Source organism: Oncorhynchus keta, chromosome 32, assembly GCF_023373465.1.
Source record: "Oncorhynchus keta strain PuntledgeMale-10-30-2019 chromosome 32, Oket_V2, whole genome shotgun sequence".
NCBI classification, from domain to species: Eukaryota; Metazoa; Chordata; class Actinopteri; order Salmoniformes; family Salmonidae; genus Oncorhynchus; species Oncorhynchus keta.
Window position 1 is genome coordinate 25,612,259 of NC_068452.1, and position 16,889 is coordinate 25,629,147.

Below are 16,889 nucleotides of genomic sequence, written 5' to 3' on the forward strand. Positions count from 1 at the left end.
CCCCAGATAATGTACAGTGAATTACACTGACAATACACTGACTCATACAGTTTACATAAAAATAGACTGTGTATTTTTTTTTCTGAGGTAAAATACAGTACAGTACACAAGATGAATAGTGAGAAGTTTGACGAGGATGTACATAGACCATTCATTCATCATAGAGCGCTGATTGAGTGTATATCAGGGGAGGTCTTGTGTAGCTGACCTCCCCTCCCCCACACACTGTCTTTGCTACTAAGTCTCACTCCCACCGAGTTCTATAGAGTTCTATACCGAACAAAAATGCAACATGCAACAATTTCAAAGATTTTACTGTTACAGTTCATATAAGAAAATCAGTCGATTTAAATAAATTCATTAGGCCCTAATTTATGGATTTCACATGACTGGGAATACAGATATGCATCTGTTGGTCACTGATACATTTAACAAAAAAAGTAGGGTTTTGTATCAGAAAACCAGTCAGTATCTGGTGTGACCACCATTTGCCTCATGCAGTGCAACACATCTCCTTCGCATAGAGTTGGTTAGGCTATTTATTGTGGCCACTTCTTCAATGGCTGTGCAAAGTTCCTGGATGTTGGCGGGAACTGGAACAGGCTGTCTTACACGTGGATCCAGAGCATCCCAAACATGCTCAATGGGTGACATGTCTGGTGAGTATGCGGGCCATGGAAGAACTGGGAAATTATCAGCTTCTAGGAATTGTGTACAGATCCTTGCGACATTATCATGCTAAAACATGAGGTGATGGTGGCGGATGAATGGCACGACAATGGGCCTCAGGATCTCGTCACGTTATCTCTGTGCATTCAAATTTCCATTGATAAAAATGCAATTGTTTTCATTGTCCGTAGCTTATGACTGCCCATACCATAACCCCACCACCACCATGGGGCACTCTGTTCACAAAATTGACAGTTCGCCCACACGATGCCATCTGCCCGGTACAGTTGAAACTGGGATTCATCCGTGAAGAGCAAACTTCTCCAGCTTGCCAGTGGCCATCGAAGATGAGCATTTGCCCACTGAAGTCGGTTTCACGGCGGACTGCAGTACACGTGGTCTGCGGTTGTGAAGCCGGTTGGACATACTATCAAATTCTCTAAAACAACGTTGGAGGCAGTTCATGATAGAGAAATGAACATGAAATTCTCTGGCAACAGCTCTGGTGGACATTCCTGCAGTCATTCAATTGCATGCTCCCCCTGTGTAATGATCATGCTGTTTCATCAGCTTCTTGATATGCCACAGTTGTCAGGTGAATGTATTATCTTGGCAAAGGAGAAATGCTCAATAACAGGGATGTAAAACCAATTTGTACGTAACATTTGAGCGAAATCTGCTTTTTGTCCGTATGGAACATTTCTGGGATCTTTGGTTTCAGCTCATGAAACATGGGACCAACACTTTGTTGCGTTTATATTTTTGTTCAGTATATATGTCATTCTATGCTCACCCTCCTTCTCTCCCTATAACAATATTTCATGAAGACAAGAAACCGATTGGGAGTGCTTCTTGATTTTACAATCTAAAGACTGAATCCTCCACAGGCTTTTCTGACTGAGAGCGATAACAAATAAATGAACTGTGGTCTATCTACAGTAAGTGATTATTACTTATGCTATTTGATTGTCAAATAAAATGTGCCATTGGGTATTATAAATCACAGGGCATTTACAGGAAAAGTTGCTGTTTCATAGAGCATGATTCATGTGGACTGTACACAATAAATACAAATATATATTTAATTTTAAATGAATTGACTCTCATATTTTTACCTTTATTTAACTAGGCAAGTCAGTTAAGAACAAATTCTTATTTTCAATGATGGCCTAGGAACAGTGGGTTAACTGCCTGTTCAGGGGCAGAACGACAGATTTGTACCTTGTCAGCTCAGGGGTTTGAACTTGCAACCTTCCAGTTACTAGTCCAATGCTCTAACCACTAGGCTACCCTGTCGCCCCATCATATGAAAAGAAAACCAAGTAGTGCGCTAATAACAGATTTATTATGCTGTCTAATTTCTCAGGGCAAGCCCTGTCCATGACTACTGCACTGCGTGAGGTTACCAGCCCTTCTCCATTGAAAAACGACAGCTGATCCCTCAATGGACATTTTATTCCCCCCAACGGACAATTACCCTGCTTACACCCAATGAACATTTATATTTACCATTGTCACGTTGTAAACATGTATACATAATAATAATAATATATTTTTTTATTGTTTCATTCACACCTGCACTGCTGGAGCTCGGAGCTTAAGAATTTCACTGTACACTGCAACTACATCTGTGCATGTGATAAAAAAAAGAGAAAAAAATCTAATATAAAACATCCACCTCATGCAGCAACAAGTGTCTATTGACCGACCTTCAAGCCCTTTCAACTGGGGTGAACATTCCTGCTTCTCCTATGACAGTCCGCCTCTGTCTGTCCCTTCATGGCATTTCTCACAGAATTACAATAAGTTCGAATTAGTTCAAAACGGGTGTTTCTTTCCGTTCTGTCCCGCTGCCCCGGCCACGCAGTAGGGCACTATGCCCACAGTGGCCAGGGGCACAGTGGCACTCTTACAGAAGGACAGCAGGTAGAACAGAGCCCTGGTGTGGGCTGGTGGCCTGAATGAGTCCAGTAGGTGGAGCAGCGGAAGTGTGGCGCCCACACATGCCAGCCTGTAGGTGGCGCCACCCCCAACTCTCCGGGCCTCGGCGTAGAGGGGCGAGTGCAAGCCCAAGCCCAGGCCTAACAGAGTGCCGGTGTTGCGCAGGAGGCTGGCGAAGGGTGTAGTGTCTATGTGGACCCATTGGGGCTGCTGGCACCAGCACTGGGCCTTGTCCAGGGTCCAGAGCAGGTCCACCCCCAGGCCCCTGAGGACCAGGTAAAGGCCCACAGCGAAGGAGAGCAGGGAGAGGGTGGTGTAGACGTAGCGCCTCAGGCTAGCCCTGTAGATCCAGTGGACCCGGTCAAAGGTCTCCGCCACTAGGATGCCTAGGAAAACGGACAGGCTTGTCAAAGAGAAGTTCTTTCCCAGCTTTCACTTGCATGTTATCAATTGGGAAAACACCTAACAAAGGCGCCAGGGACCTACTACCATACCTCGTTCAAAGACACCTAAATCTTTTGTCTTGCCCATTCACCCTCTGAATGGCACACATACACAACAGGGTAGGGTGTAGGGTTTGATTTAGAATTCGGTATAAGAGTTGGGGCTCTCCACTGACCTGTGATGACCCCAGCGACAACCTGGTGAGGGAAGTGGGCAGCAATGAAAACCCTGGAGAGACAGACACACACCTGCACACACCAGAAGACAGCCCACAGGGTCCCGCGGACACACCTGACAAACACACACACACGCACGCACACACGCACGCGCACACACACACACACACACACACACACGGGGGGAGACACACAGTCACCTAGAGTTGGATCATTCAATCTCGATAATTGTGTCTAGCGGATAAACTCTGATAAACAACATAAACAACCAAATTTGTCCTCTTACCAGTTCTTGATGTGACCCCCATGTTCCTTGAGGAGGATGGCGAGGAGTGATGAGATCATAGCGTAGTAAACCCCTGCAGCACTCATAGCATGACCCGACGGACTTCCTGTGAGAGGAGAACTGCTGTCAAGTACAGTTTTGCTTGAAAGAAAAATTGCGAACTGAATGGAATCCAACTGAATCAAACTGCACTCTATACTCCTCTGTAAACTGGTCATCTCTGTATACCTGTCGCAAGACCCACTGGTTGATGCTTATTTATAAAACCCTCTTAGGTCTCACTCCCCCCTATCTGAGATATCTACTGCAGCCCTCACCCTCAACATACAACACCCATTCTGCCAGTCACGTTCTGTTAAAGTTCCCTAAAGCTCGTCTTTTCAGTTCGCTGCAGCTAATGGAACGAGCTGCAACAAAAACTCAAACTGGACAGTTTTATCTCAATCTTTTCATTCAAAGACTCAATCATGGACGCTCTTACTGAGAGTTGTGGCTGCTTTGCGTGAAGTATTGTTGTCTCTACATTCTTGTCCTTTGTGGTGTTGTCTGTGCCCAATAATTTTTGTACCCTGTTTTGTGCTGCTACCATGTTGTGCTGATGCCATGTTGTATTGCTACCATGCTGTGTTGTCATGTGTTGCTTCCATGCTATGTTGTTGTCTTAGGTCTCTCTGTATGTAGTGTTGTGTTGTCTCTCTTGTCGTGATGTGTGTTTTGTCCTATATCTTTATTTTATTTGTTTTTATTTTTAATCCCAGCCCCCGTCCCCCCAGGAGGCCTTTTGCCTTTTGGTTGGCCGTCATTGTAAATAAGAATGTGTTCTTAACTGACTTGCCTAGTTAAATAAAGATATTTAAAAAATAAAAAAAATAATAATGGAATTTAATTCATTTGAGTTGAAAATACTGCATGGATTCTCCAGAAGGGAAAGTGGTTTTGCCACCAGCAGCAGACAAACAGGCACTCACCTGGACTAGTCTCACAGGTCATAGGGAACTGCTCAATTTGTGGCGCTGATGAGTTGGCATAGTAAGGAGTCTCTTGAACCCACCAATAGGGACGCTCGCCAAACAGGATCCTGTGTAGACATGAGAGAGTAATATATCATGTATCTCATATTGAATCCTCCTCTGTCTGGCAACATACGAAATGGAGGGATCATCTGTTGGATCGTTCTCATAGCATTGTTAAAACATTCGGAACCTGCAGTATTTTCATCCTGGAAATATACATATTATATTGTTATTCTTTATCTTAGCATCTGAGCACTGTGATTAGTATTAGTATTAGCAGTCACCTACCATTTGAAGATAAGGTTGAGCCAGTCTCCCACCACAGCCACCCAGACCAGCTTGACCCCCACTGATTCCCGCAGGTGGAAACACACAGGGAAGAAGACAAAGAAGGTGTTCCGCAGGTCAGCTGCCATGGAAACAAACAGGAACCAGCTCTGAGTGTCCCTGTAGTGAGTCTGGAGGTATCGTGTGGTGCTAACCCCATAGGCGTGGACGGTGTCCATGGCTGCTCTCTAGTTCACTGTATCTGACAGTCACACTAACGTTAAGTACAGTCTTCGACAACTGATCTATAGCTGCTGCCTTGTCAGATATTCTATGTCAGAAGAGCAGAGGTGTCTGCTGAGTTGCCCGCTGGCAGTACCATAGTTCTGAGTGTATTGTCCGATAAAGTCGAGAGGTAGTGGTGTGAGGTCTCTGTGCAGCCCTTGTAGTGTGTGCTACTTGTCTGTCCAGTACCCACCTGTCACCACTGCCATCCCTTTTATACCCTGTGTGAACACCTGGTCACTCCACCACGCCTGATCTTTGAACTGGAGAGAGTGGAGAGGGAAAAGAACTGGACAAACATTACATCATGACCGACTGCACTGCAGCCAGCTGGTCAGTGCATCACCATGGGGACTACCTGTGGCCTTGTATTGCTGGACCCCCCCACACACACACACACACATACATGCACGCGCGAACACACACACACCAGTGGCGGCTGGTGGGAGGAGCTATAGGAGGACGGGTTCATTGTAATGGCTGGAACGGAATCAATGGAACGGTATCAAAAACATCAAACATATGGAAACCACATGCTTGACTCCGTTCCATTAATTCCATTCCAGCCATTACAATGAGCCAATCCTGCTATTGTTCCTCCCACCAGCCTCCGCTGAAAGACATATGCAGGCACACATACTCATCACCACCGTCACGTGTCATGCATGTGCAGGGGCTGCTCCTCCAGTTATCGCTCCCTGCCCTGTTGAGAGCTCAGAGTGAGTAGATGCCAGATGAAGTAAATGTGTGTTCTTTTTCCCCCGCCGCCTGATTGCCCTCTTATGGAGTTGAACAATAACAACAGTATGGGTTCAATATAAGCGCCAATGAATCGCTGACGGATTTCTCCTTTCAAAAGTGCAATATCTCTCAATGTCTCATTGATCCATCATTCTTATTTCATTCAATGACTGCTTTAAACTACATGTATTCTCCAAGGGTTCCAAAAGGGTCCTTTGGCTGTCCCCATAGGAGAACCCTTTTTGGTTCCACGTGGAACACTTTTGAGTTCCATGTAGAACCCTCTGTGGAAAGGGTCCTACTTGGAACCCAAAAGGGTTCTACCTGGAACCAAAACGATTCTACCTGGAACCAAAAAGGGTGCTCCTGTGGGGACAGCCGAAGGACCCTTTTAGGTTCTAGATAGCTCCTTTTTTTTCTAAGAGTGTATGGTTAACCATTTTAAGAAAGAGGACTTTTCCAGGACATACTACTTTGCACGTGTTGCTGAAGGCCAAAGGAGGAGGGGGAAAAAAAGAGGGCAATATGGAAAAACCCACACTGGACAGGCATGCCGAGCTAGTGATGGAAAAGAGTGTAGCCTCGTTTAGTGAGGGTAGGCATGGAGGGAAGAGGAGGGGAGGATGAGAGGGTCTGTGTTTACTTCTAGCTGAGTGTTCCCAGCCACCATCCTCCAACCAGCACAAGTTTCCAAGGTGATATGTTATCTGGCCGTGGCCGGCTGACAGACATTAGGCCTGTTCCTTGCCTGCTGCTGCTGCTGCTGTTTGCTCCACAAACCATAATCTTCCCCAGGGAGCTAAAAATAACACTAGCATGGTCCCACTGTGCAGCCCACCACACGTACAAACACACAAGTGAACGTGTGTGTGGGGTGGGGTGGGGAGGGGGGAAACCAGGTGAGAGATGCATGATGTAAGTGTGTTTTGTTGAACTCTTCCCTGACGGTATAATAGGACATATTTTTGCGATATTTATTCATGTAACATTTGTAAATCCATTACAAACCTATTGATATTTTCTAGCCAGCCAAGGGACTGCTACTGGTGTGAGATTGAAACTCAAGGAGGTCATTAACTGTGGTTGATCTCTGCTATGAAACATGTAACTGTGAATATGTTTACTCAGCCAAGAGCCTCTTGTTTATGTCTACACAAATACGTCTGTGATTAACAAGGAAATTGTCTTAATTGTGCCATGTTGATTACCAGAGTGCTATAACCAGGCTTAATAAACAGAGTTAAAACAGAGGTTAAACCGGGCACTCCATCACCAATAATACCCTTGCCATAGACCACATCACCAACATCACTGCCCTGCACCCCAAGGTACCATCTGTCCCAGTGGACTGTGCTGATAAACTAGAGAAAAACACACAGTTGTCCAAATATTGAATGTTCAGCCAATGGTTGTCTGCTTTGTATGGAGATCAGTCCTCTGAGCTGTGGCTGTTTGGGACTGTGAGTTATGACCAAACCAGGTCTATCAGTTAATGATTACAGACATCCCCAACACATTCATCACAAGTGTGAGGATGCATGATGCATTAGAGAGTAAACCTGTGCAGGTCACCATGCGGTCATTACATTGTCGAGTGTTGCTGTTGTTCACCACGTTATAAAAGGAGGATAACGGTCTCCTGGAGTCTTTTAGCACCAGGGAATCACAAGGCTCAGACTTTTGCGGAAATAATGCATTGATCTCAATGGGAGATTTTTGGATTCCTCCCCGAGTTTCTGGACTCTGTCAGCATCCTCTTTCATCAGTTGGAGAGGCTTACCTTTGAGGAAGTTCCAAAGGGTAGTCAAATACTGCGGTCTCACACCATGCATAGGCCTAGATTTCATTTCATTGATGGTTTATGTTAATAGGGACGGGTACAAGCACATTGAAATATTGAATAAACAATCATCTGATGTGCTGCATCAGATATATTAGTGTATTAAAATAGCATCACTGTGTTTACAGAATACAATTTAGCCATAAAGTTGAGGTTTTGTTTATAAAGTCATCTGGTCTGTTCAACATTTATGGCATCTGTTAGAAGTTATTGTTGAAAGAGAAACAAGACTAATTAAGGACTACAGGATCAAAGGAAGTGGTGTACTATACTAACACGAACCTCAACTTGTAGGCAACTTTCCATCTATTGCCCTTGAGAATAGACAGATGAAGTTATAGTATGTGACACCCATGTTGCTCTCGATGTCTCGCCAGGCAGTCTGCCAAGAGAATCCAAATGATAAACAGTCCTGTTATGACAGTAAGGTTCTTTATAGAAACTTCCAACATACTTTCCCAAGTCAGTTCAGACTCTTCGCAGCATGCCTTGAACCAAGAGACCCTGACATTGAGTACTTTTTGCTCGATTTTCTTGTTGCCATAAAGAAAAACATTTCCCATGGTTGAAGTTACCTAATAGTTGTGCATGGGTCTTTCATTATGTAATGAAAATCAAGCTCAAGTGAACTCAGGTAAATAGCTAAAGATGTGTGGTTTTATCTGGCCAGCATTTGATCTAATGTTGTATAGAACTATGTTATCTTTCCATGTAGGCTATAGGCCATCCTGTGTATATTCCTCTATTCAAGTCTTCTTACTGCTTAGACTAAGTCTAGTAATCTTGGTGCAGACTTTTCAACTCCAAGGGAGTGACTCTCAGAATGAAGGTGCCTCTGGAGAGACTGACAACCAGTATTTGGTCTACCTCTGAGATCAGTGTGTGTGGGGGGTTCTTACCAGTAACTGGAGCAGTCTACTGGTCATGACTCATGACCGTTATATGGTTAGTGGAGCAGGAAGGTCACAGGGCCAGGACGTTGGGGTGACCAGCACTAGGCAGCTGAGAGTTTGAATCCAGTGGAAAATGTCCCTGACATTAACACAGAGGCAGTTCTCTCCTCTTTATTTAGGGGGAGTGGGGTGTGGTTGCTATGTCAGGAGTCAAGTTAGGAATTTGACAAATGAAGTTCCTTCGCTTTCCACTGAGTGCTTTTTGAAATTATTTTTGTTACAAATGTTTCTTGTTTTAACCAAGCCAGCCTGCAGGCATTAATTAGAATGGACGACAAACCAAAGTGTCCTTAGTGTCTGCCTGAAATCATGCGAACCCATAGGAACGTTTTCTCTGACACCACTAACTCCAGTGTTGATTTAATGTATCCGTTCCCCTCACATTCTAACACTTTAACATCTGGTCTGTAACTGAATGTCTACACAGTCTGAGTGGAATTTATTGAAAGTGGAAGGTTAAATTCAAACAGACGTTTTGCAACACAAGTGGGAGTAAACATGTGTGCGTGTGTGTGTGCGTGTGTGTGTGTGATGAGCAGCCTACACAGGTCTAAGAGGCACTTAGCACCGGAGCAGAAATCCATCACTCCAAAATGTGGACAAAGTTCAGCGTAAGAGGCCTGTTACCTGCATGGACATTCCTTCAAATATTTACGATGGCCAGCGAGAGGTCATTTTCAGGTCACCTTCTGTAAGGATTGGAGGCTGCGCCAAGATATGTTACAAAATCTGTGGGTTATCCAATGGGGGAAATTAGACTCGCAATGGCCTTAAAAAATGACCAAATCTTGTGCAACAAACCCCCCAGAAATGCATGTTTACAGGAAATAAATTGCAGTGCTGTTTAAATTTGTTACCCTATTGTACTGTGAAAAAAAATTCTAAGTTAATTCTTATCCAGGCTGTATCACAACCAGCCGTGTTTGTCCCATACGGTGGTGCACAGTTGGCCCAGCGCCATCTGGGTTTGGCCGGTGTAGGCCGTCATTGTAAATAAGAACAAATTCTTAACTGACTTGCCTAGTTAAATAAAGGTAAAAAATGTTTTCAATGTATTAAAATGCATTACAACAAGAACTTGTGTTCCCATGAAGTGAGGAGGGGTGGGGAGTTAATTCACCCACTTTGATCTGGTCTCTGCAGACACCATGGGGAGTAGAAAGACTGAAAAAACAGGAAACAGCTGAGGTCCGGCCCATTTTAAACAATTATTTTTATTGGGAGAGACAACTAGACACATGCATTATTGTGTGTAAGGTAAAAACATAAACAAAACAATCAAGAGAGTCCCAGCTTCATCCTCATACAGAGAGCGGTCAGACGAAAGTGAATTGAAAAGCCTCAGTGCAGTGATAAAGTATTCAAATGAGCAGATATAAACCTATACTGTATTGAGTTGAATATATACAGTGGGTGTACCATTTAGAGGGTTAATGGGCAAGACAAAAGATTTAAGTGCTGTTGGACAGGGTATGATAGCAGGTGCCAGGCACAAGGCAACGCTGCTGGGTTTTTCCAATCTTAAACAGTTTCCCGTGTGTATCAAGAATGGTCCACCACCCAAAGGACACCCAGCCAACTTGAAACAACTGTGGGAAGCATTGGAGTCAATTTGGGCCAGCATCCCTGTGGAACACTTTTGACAACTTGTAGAGTCCATGCCAAGTTAGAAATCCAATGCTGTTTCTTAATGATTTCAAATGTTGTCTTGGGCAGGATTCACATTTGTATAAGTGTTTTAGTGTTTAGTGCAGAGCACACTCAGGATTGGGACTGGGGACTTGTTTTTTCACTCTTCAAACTTCATGGTGCCTTCAAACCCATTGTAGGTGAAGGGTTCAACGACTGGGCTGCATGCGTCTTCAGCCAAGCAGGCCATCTTGTTATTTTCACAGTTTCCCTCTGACCCCGGGCTGATGTACACCCCGTCTGGAGAGTGAATAGACGGGTCCTCATCAAAGTAGTTATGTGGTCTCAGGATCACTCCGCCTCCATTTCCAACGGTAACTGTGTTGGGGATGTCCTCAGCATGGGGAATGTGGAGGAAGCCGGTGGTTACCCAGGCAACCAGGTCCTAGACGAAAAAGCACTAATTTGGTGACTACCAAACCTTCATTTATCAATGACCTGAAAATGTGCAAATCTCAAGAGAGGGGTAAAATATATGTAAAGACAACGGCACATAAGATCAAAAACACACCTGGTTCTCAATGTTCTCGTCATCCTCAATGTACTTGCTGAAGTCCACTGCTGGTGTCCACATGTTGTTCTGACTGTACAGGCTACTGCTGGTCTGCTCGGAGTCTTTGTGCTTAGTGATGGCCACTTTATACCTGTCAAATAATATAACAAAAGTTGGTCAAACTGCTTTGCCTTTGGTCTACATGTAACCTGTGTTTTAGGAAGTAGGACCTTCCTTAGGAGGAGAGGGGAGGGGAGGGAGACTCACCTAGCCCAAGACATGGACTTCTCCTCTGGCTCCGTCTCTGGAAGGCTGTCACCGGTGAAGCTGACCACCTGGAGGCGGTAGGAGCGCTGGTGGCCCCAGCGGTTGGTGCGGTTGCTGGCGATGTGAAGGTAGCGTGGCGTCTTGGTGTCGTAGCGGAGAGCAGCCTCCTTCTCAGTCTTTAGCTGGGCCTCCACCAGCTGAGGAACCATGGCATAGCGCTCCGGCATCCAGGGTAAAGACACATTCATAAACTTCATGTCCTTGGTCTGGAATACATTCTCAACCCCTGTGGTACAGAAACCCAATTCAAAATTCGAAATATTGGATCATGTTATAATCCTATCATTGAAATGAAAGATAACTCACAGACACGTCCAGCACCAATGTAACCAACTGGGGTTCAAACCAGGTCTTCAGTGGCCACAAGAACATTTAAAACATTTATAACTGTGCTTGACCTTTCATCGGTTCATACTCGGCCAAATGTATTGTTCACACTTACCCAACACGTCCAGGTCAACTTTGAAGTTGATGAAATGAGTGTGGATGTTCCCAATAGTATTTTCTGCCACCTGGTGTCCGTATTTGAGATTGCCGTCAACATTGAAAGATGACGATATGTATCCAGTGGCATGCACTTTGGCCTCAACAGAGCCGCTCTGATAAAAAATGAAGTCCCACAAGTAGTCATAGTTACCTATGGCCGTAATGGTCCTAAAAACTAAGGCACTGTTAACCATGCCTCCATAACTATTGCTGAAAAGGTCGGAGAAGTGTCTTCTGAGAGGACGGCCTGTATTGTGCTCAAAAAGGCAAATTGAATTCCTGAATCTCTGAGGTGCACTGACGTCAATGTATCGGAAAGTGTCGATGTAGGTTGCCGCGTACGGACAATCCACGCCTCGAACGAGCTCGTGCGCAAAGCGACCTATTCCGATACTAGAGTCCAAAAACTTAGTCAGAATCATGCCGGGTGTGATGGAACCATAAACTGACATTGCCTCTTGAACACTAACCTCATAAGCTATCCTCTCCCCCTTGAAACGAACGTCAAAAACTCTCATACCGGTGAGGGAACTCAGACCAAACGCAAAACTCCATTCGAGATACATAACATGATTATTCTTGACACTGAAGCGTTTACCTTGCGCGTAAAACTGCTGAGGGCTTAAACCGGTGGGTTTACTTTTAAGTTTGAGTGATGCATAGTTCTGGACAGGTTTATACACAATTTTAGTCACTTTTCCATCATCATATTGTTTTAGAAGATCCTCCACACTTTCGAAGTACTGACCGTTATAAAGTAATCTCTTAACACTCCAAAGAGACGCGTTGGTGCTTTCGTGGTTGATTAAAACTTCCAAACCTACAGGGTGTATGTACATCCCACTCAAATCACGAAAGAAAGATATCCATGTCTGTCTCTCTCCCGATTTGACACCCCGAGGCATGCCTTCGAAATAATTCAGGGTTTTCTCTTTACTGACATCAAAACTTTCTTTCACAATTTTACCAAGTTTTGTAAATACCTCTTCATTAATAAACTTGGAAATAAGTGCATATTCACCAATGGTGACCGTACGCGCATTGATGGGCAACTCTTCTTTATACTTCTCGACCGTGACATCGCGGTGGTAAATCGGGTTGGGGAGAGGTCCCACCACATATTCTTTAATGTGCCCAAGGGTGCCATAGAAAACCACCGCAGTCGCCTCTCTCACCGGTTTGGGCTTATTGTTATCTAGGTAGCCAAGCGCACCTGCTTTCCTTGGCAACAAAACATCAATTAAGAATAGGAAATTCCCTGAAGGCTTTGTAAGCGCATTGACAGAAATATCCAAGTCTTTCTGATTACTCATATAGTCGCGGACTTGGAGATATTCCTCGGCGGACAGGTCAGCAAACACCGCGCTGCGTTCATTGTGTTTTCCCTTGAAAACATGATGAGACTTCGAGGAGCATTTGGGCAGCCTACCCGAGTAAAGACATACAATGACAATATTCGCTATTACTGAGATCAGGCCAAAGAGTATCAATAACCATTTAACTAATGAAGTCATTCTCAAAACCACCATCTAAACACCATGGGGTGTTCTGGATAGAGGAGGCGATTGCGAGGAGCATAATTTAAGATTAGGCGCGCAAGTGAATTTGGGATGAGCCACACCAGTCCGTCCCTCGTCCCACCCCCATGCAGCACCCTCAAGAAATGCAAAGTTCTCCCATACTTTGAATAAAGTTATGCAAATTGCCGGGATTTAATCCAATAGTTTTTGGATAAAGGCCAACATTCCTCCTGCGTAAAGTGTATTTTACGCACATACTGTGGAAAGGGTTGCACGTTCGTGTCAAATAAATACTCGTTCAAGGGACTTGGTTATGTTGATATATTTTTTAAAGATATTTTTATTTGTACATGTAAAATGTGGTTTGCAAGAGCAACTTCTTCTTGAAGTTGAAATACACTATAATGGTTATTTTTGTTTGGAAGCCTCTATAAACCAGGCATCACGCGCAGACAAAACAATTGATGGTGTTGCTTTTGTTGAAATTCACTAGACTGGGACTCACTGCACTGTCGAAGTGAAAAAACGCCGTCTTGATTCGTCTGTTGTCGCCCGCAGTGTTTCCTGGACCCTGGTGGGAATAGTTTTCCGTTTCGGAAGGCAGCCAACATTCTCTTCCCAACATTTGATGTAAGTGGAAAGCCACAAGTCTTGGCAGCCTTTCTGAAAGTCCTCAGTTTGAAGTAGGTTTATAGTGTATAGCGCTCCTCACTTTTCTTTCTGAGGCAGGCCGTAAAAGGAGCTATCTTATTCTAACCAACAAACACAGCTATAACTCTTAGTTGCTACATCCATTTTTGGATATAGGCTATACATGAATGATATAGCGTATACCCATTGATTCATGAGGTAGTTCAACTGTCGTAGACTTACCCCATCAGAACCCAAAATATAAGCTTGTTTTACACCAATGTTTGTAAACAAGGTAGGCCTAAATGTAAATGAACAATGTATACCCTCAAAACATGGCTAACAGAGACAATGTTGTATTAGCAACGGATAATTATGAGCTTATAAAGCAGCTCAGTGACTTTCAACGTTCCTCCATCATTAGGATGCCACCTTTCCAACAAGTCAGTTCGTCAGATTTTTGCCCCAGTCAACTGTAAGTGCCTTTATTGTGAAGTGGAAACGTCTAGGAGCAACAAAAGCTCAGGTGTGAAGTGGTAGGCCACACAAGCTGACAGAACAGGACTGCCGAGTGCTGAAGTGCATAGCACATAAACGTTTTGTCATCGGTTGCAACGCTCACTACCAAGTTCCAAACTGGCTCTGGAAGCAACGTCAGCACAAGACCTGTTCGTCGGGAGCGTCATGAAATGAGTTTCCATGGTCGTGCAGCCACACCAAGATTATAATCACCATGCGCAATGCCAAGCATTGGCTGGAGTGGCGTAAAGCTTGCCACTATTGGACTCTGGAGCAGTGGAAACGCGTTCTCTGGAGTGATGAATCACGCTTCACCATCTGGCAGTCTGACAGATGAATCCAGGTTTGACGGATGCCAGGAGAATGCTTTGTGCCGAATGCATAGTGCCTTCTGTAAAGTTTGGTGGAGGAGGAATAATATAACAATTACATTTACTTTTGATCCATTTACTTTCGATTATATTTAAAACCAAATACTTTGACTTTCTCTCAAGTAATATTTTACTGGGTGACTTTCACTTTTCCTTGAGTAATTTTCTATTAAGGTACAGTATCTTTACTTTTCCACCACTGTCTTTAATGTACCCGAGGGTGCCATGGAAAACCTCCCTCCTCGGATCTCTCACCGGCTTGGGTCCATTATCATCCAGGTAGAGCAGCGTATCCACTTTATTTGACAGCGAAAGGTCGATTAAAGTAATCATCAAAAGGCATAGTTTGTGAGTAGTACGGCATGTTTATGTCTGGAATTGTGCCCATGTAGTCGCGTACTTGACGATATTCCTCAGCTGATATGTCAGCAAAAACAACGCTGCGCTCCTTGTGTTCACCCGTTATAGGGTGGAGAGGTTGAGCAAGGAATTTTTGCCCTGCTGTCACATCTCTCGTATTAAGCCATATTAGAACAATGTTCCCCATTACTGAGGCAATGCCAAGGACTATCAATATCCATTTGACTAACGAATACATTCCTTGAGCGACCATTTTGCAGGGGAGGTCTGAAGAAAGCGGTAAAGGAACGGTTGCCAGTTGTATATATTGTGAGAGGTGCACATCTTATCTGAGATGACCAGCCCACACCAACCATTCCCTTTAAGAGTTCATTAACAACATTCACATCACAGGGTTGCGTTTACAGCTGGATGGGGTCTTTTGGAACATTGTTCAGGTCAGGATCAGAGGTAACCCCTGACAAGACTTACCTTTAAGAACCAAATGTATCATATATAAGAGTACAATAAACCTAAGCAGGCACTAATGCTACTCTAAACAACCACTGTTCTGTATACAGTAAAGTAATGTGCTGAAGACTCACCGTCTCTCTAAACTCTCACTATATACGAACATTTCATATCACACCCGTGAGCAGGGTTGGGGAGTTATCTCAATAAAACTGATTACAAAAAAGAAAAGCAATCAGCTATTTTACCAGCAAAAATATTTTAAACAGATTAGATACTTTAAAAAATAGATGATTATTAAAAATCTTATTTTATTGGTAACATACACGTGTTTAGCAGATATTGCGGGTGTAGCTGTGACTAAGATACCGTAGAATAGTATAGAGTACAGTTTACACATATGAGAGGAGTAAAAGTGGCCAGTGATTCCTAATCTATGTCTATAGGCAGCATCCTCTGGTGTGCTGGAGATTGCTGTTTAACAGTCAGTGGTGTAGTATAGAATACAGATATACATATGAAATGGGTGATGCAATATGCAAACACAATTTAAAAGTGACTAAGATACTGTATAATATTGTGGAGTGCAGTTTGTACATCAGAGATGAGTAATGCTAGATAAGGGACATTATTGATGTGGCCAGTGATTCCTAATCTATGTCTATAGGCAGCCACCTCTGATGTGCTAGTGATGTCTGTTTAGCAGTCGGATGGCCTTGAGATTGAAAAACAGCTTCTGTCTCGGTGGCATCTTTGATGCACCTGTACTGACCTCACCTTCTGGATGATAACAGGGTGAACAGGCAGTGGCTCGGGTGGTTGGTGTCCTTGATTATCTTTTTGACCTTCCTATGGCATCGGGTGCTGTAGGTGTCCAGGAGGGTGGGAAGTTCACCCCCGGTAATGCGTTACGCAGACCACACCACCCTCTGGAGAGCTTTGTGGTTGTGGGCAGTGCAGTTGCTGTACCAGGCGGTGATACAGCCCGACAGGATGCTCTCAATTGTGTATCTATAAAAGTTTGCGAGGGTTTTGTGTTAAGCCAAATTTCATTAGCCTCCTGAGGTTGAAGAGGCGCTGTTGTTGCGCCTTCTTCACCACACTGTCTGTGGGGGTGGACAATATCCGTTTGTCAGTGATGTGTACACCGATACTGAAGTTTAAATTTGTTCCACCTGAGTGAGTCTAACTACAAGTCAGAGACCACTATGACACACCAAATCAGTTTGATGGGTCCTTTTCGTATTCTTCTATTGCCTCTTAAGGGGAAAGTAATCCAAAAGAAACTGAAATTAAAACATACTACGTTACTGAGTTTGGGTAATCCCAAAATTACATTACTTAGAAAGTACAGGTTACATTTAGAAAGTAACTTACACAACCTTGCCCATGACCAACCAGCAGCCAATTCTAGATTATTTCCCATTAT

General features: G+C 44.0%; 2 protein-coding genes across 2 annotated transcripts; both read right to left on the reverse strand.

Moving 5' to 3' along the window:
• Nucleotides 1-2,106: 2,106 nt before the first annotated feature.
• LOC118364748 (glucose-6-phosphatase catalytic subunit 1-like) lies at nt 2,107-5,280 on the reverse strand. The gene is made up of 5 exons (XM_035746445.2): nt 4,818-5,280; nt 4,485-4,594; nt 3,517-3,622; nt 3,230-3,345; nt 2,107-2,996 (listed from the first exon to the last, which is right to left on the reverse strand). The coding sequence occupies exons 1-5, from the start codon at nt 5,033-5,035 to the stop codon at nt 2,488-2,490; spliced, it is 1,059 nt and encodes a 352-aa protein (XP_035602338.1). The 5' UTR covers nt 5,036-5,280; the 3' UTR covers nt 2,107-2,487.
• Nucleotides 5,281-9,810: 4,530 nt separating this feature from the next.
• LOC118365423 (primary amine oxidase, liver isozyme-like) lies at nt 9,811-13,208 on the reverse strand. Its single transcript, XM_035747603.2, has 4 exons — nt 11,567-13,208; nt 11,065-11,350; nt 10,816-10,948; nt 9,811-10,689 (listed from the first exon to the last, which is right to left on the reverse strand). Exons 1-4 carry the CDS (start codon nt 13,137-13,139, stop codon nt 10,405-10,407), a joined length of 2,277 nt encoding a protein of 758 aa, XP_035603496.2. The 5' UTR covers nt 13,140-13,208; the 3' UTR covers nt 9,811-10,404.
• Nucleotides 13,209-16,889: the final 3,681 nt, after the last annotated feature.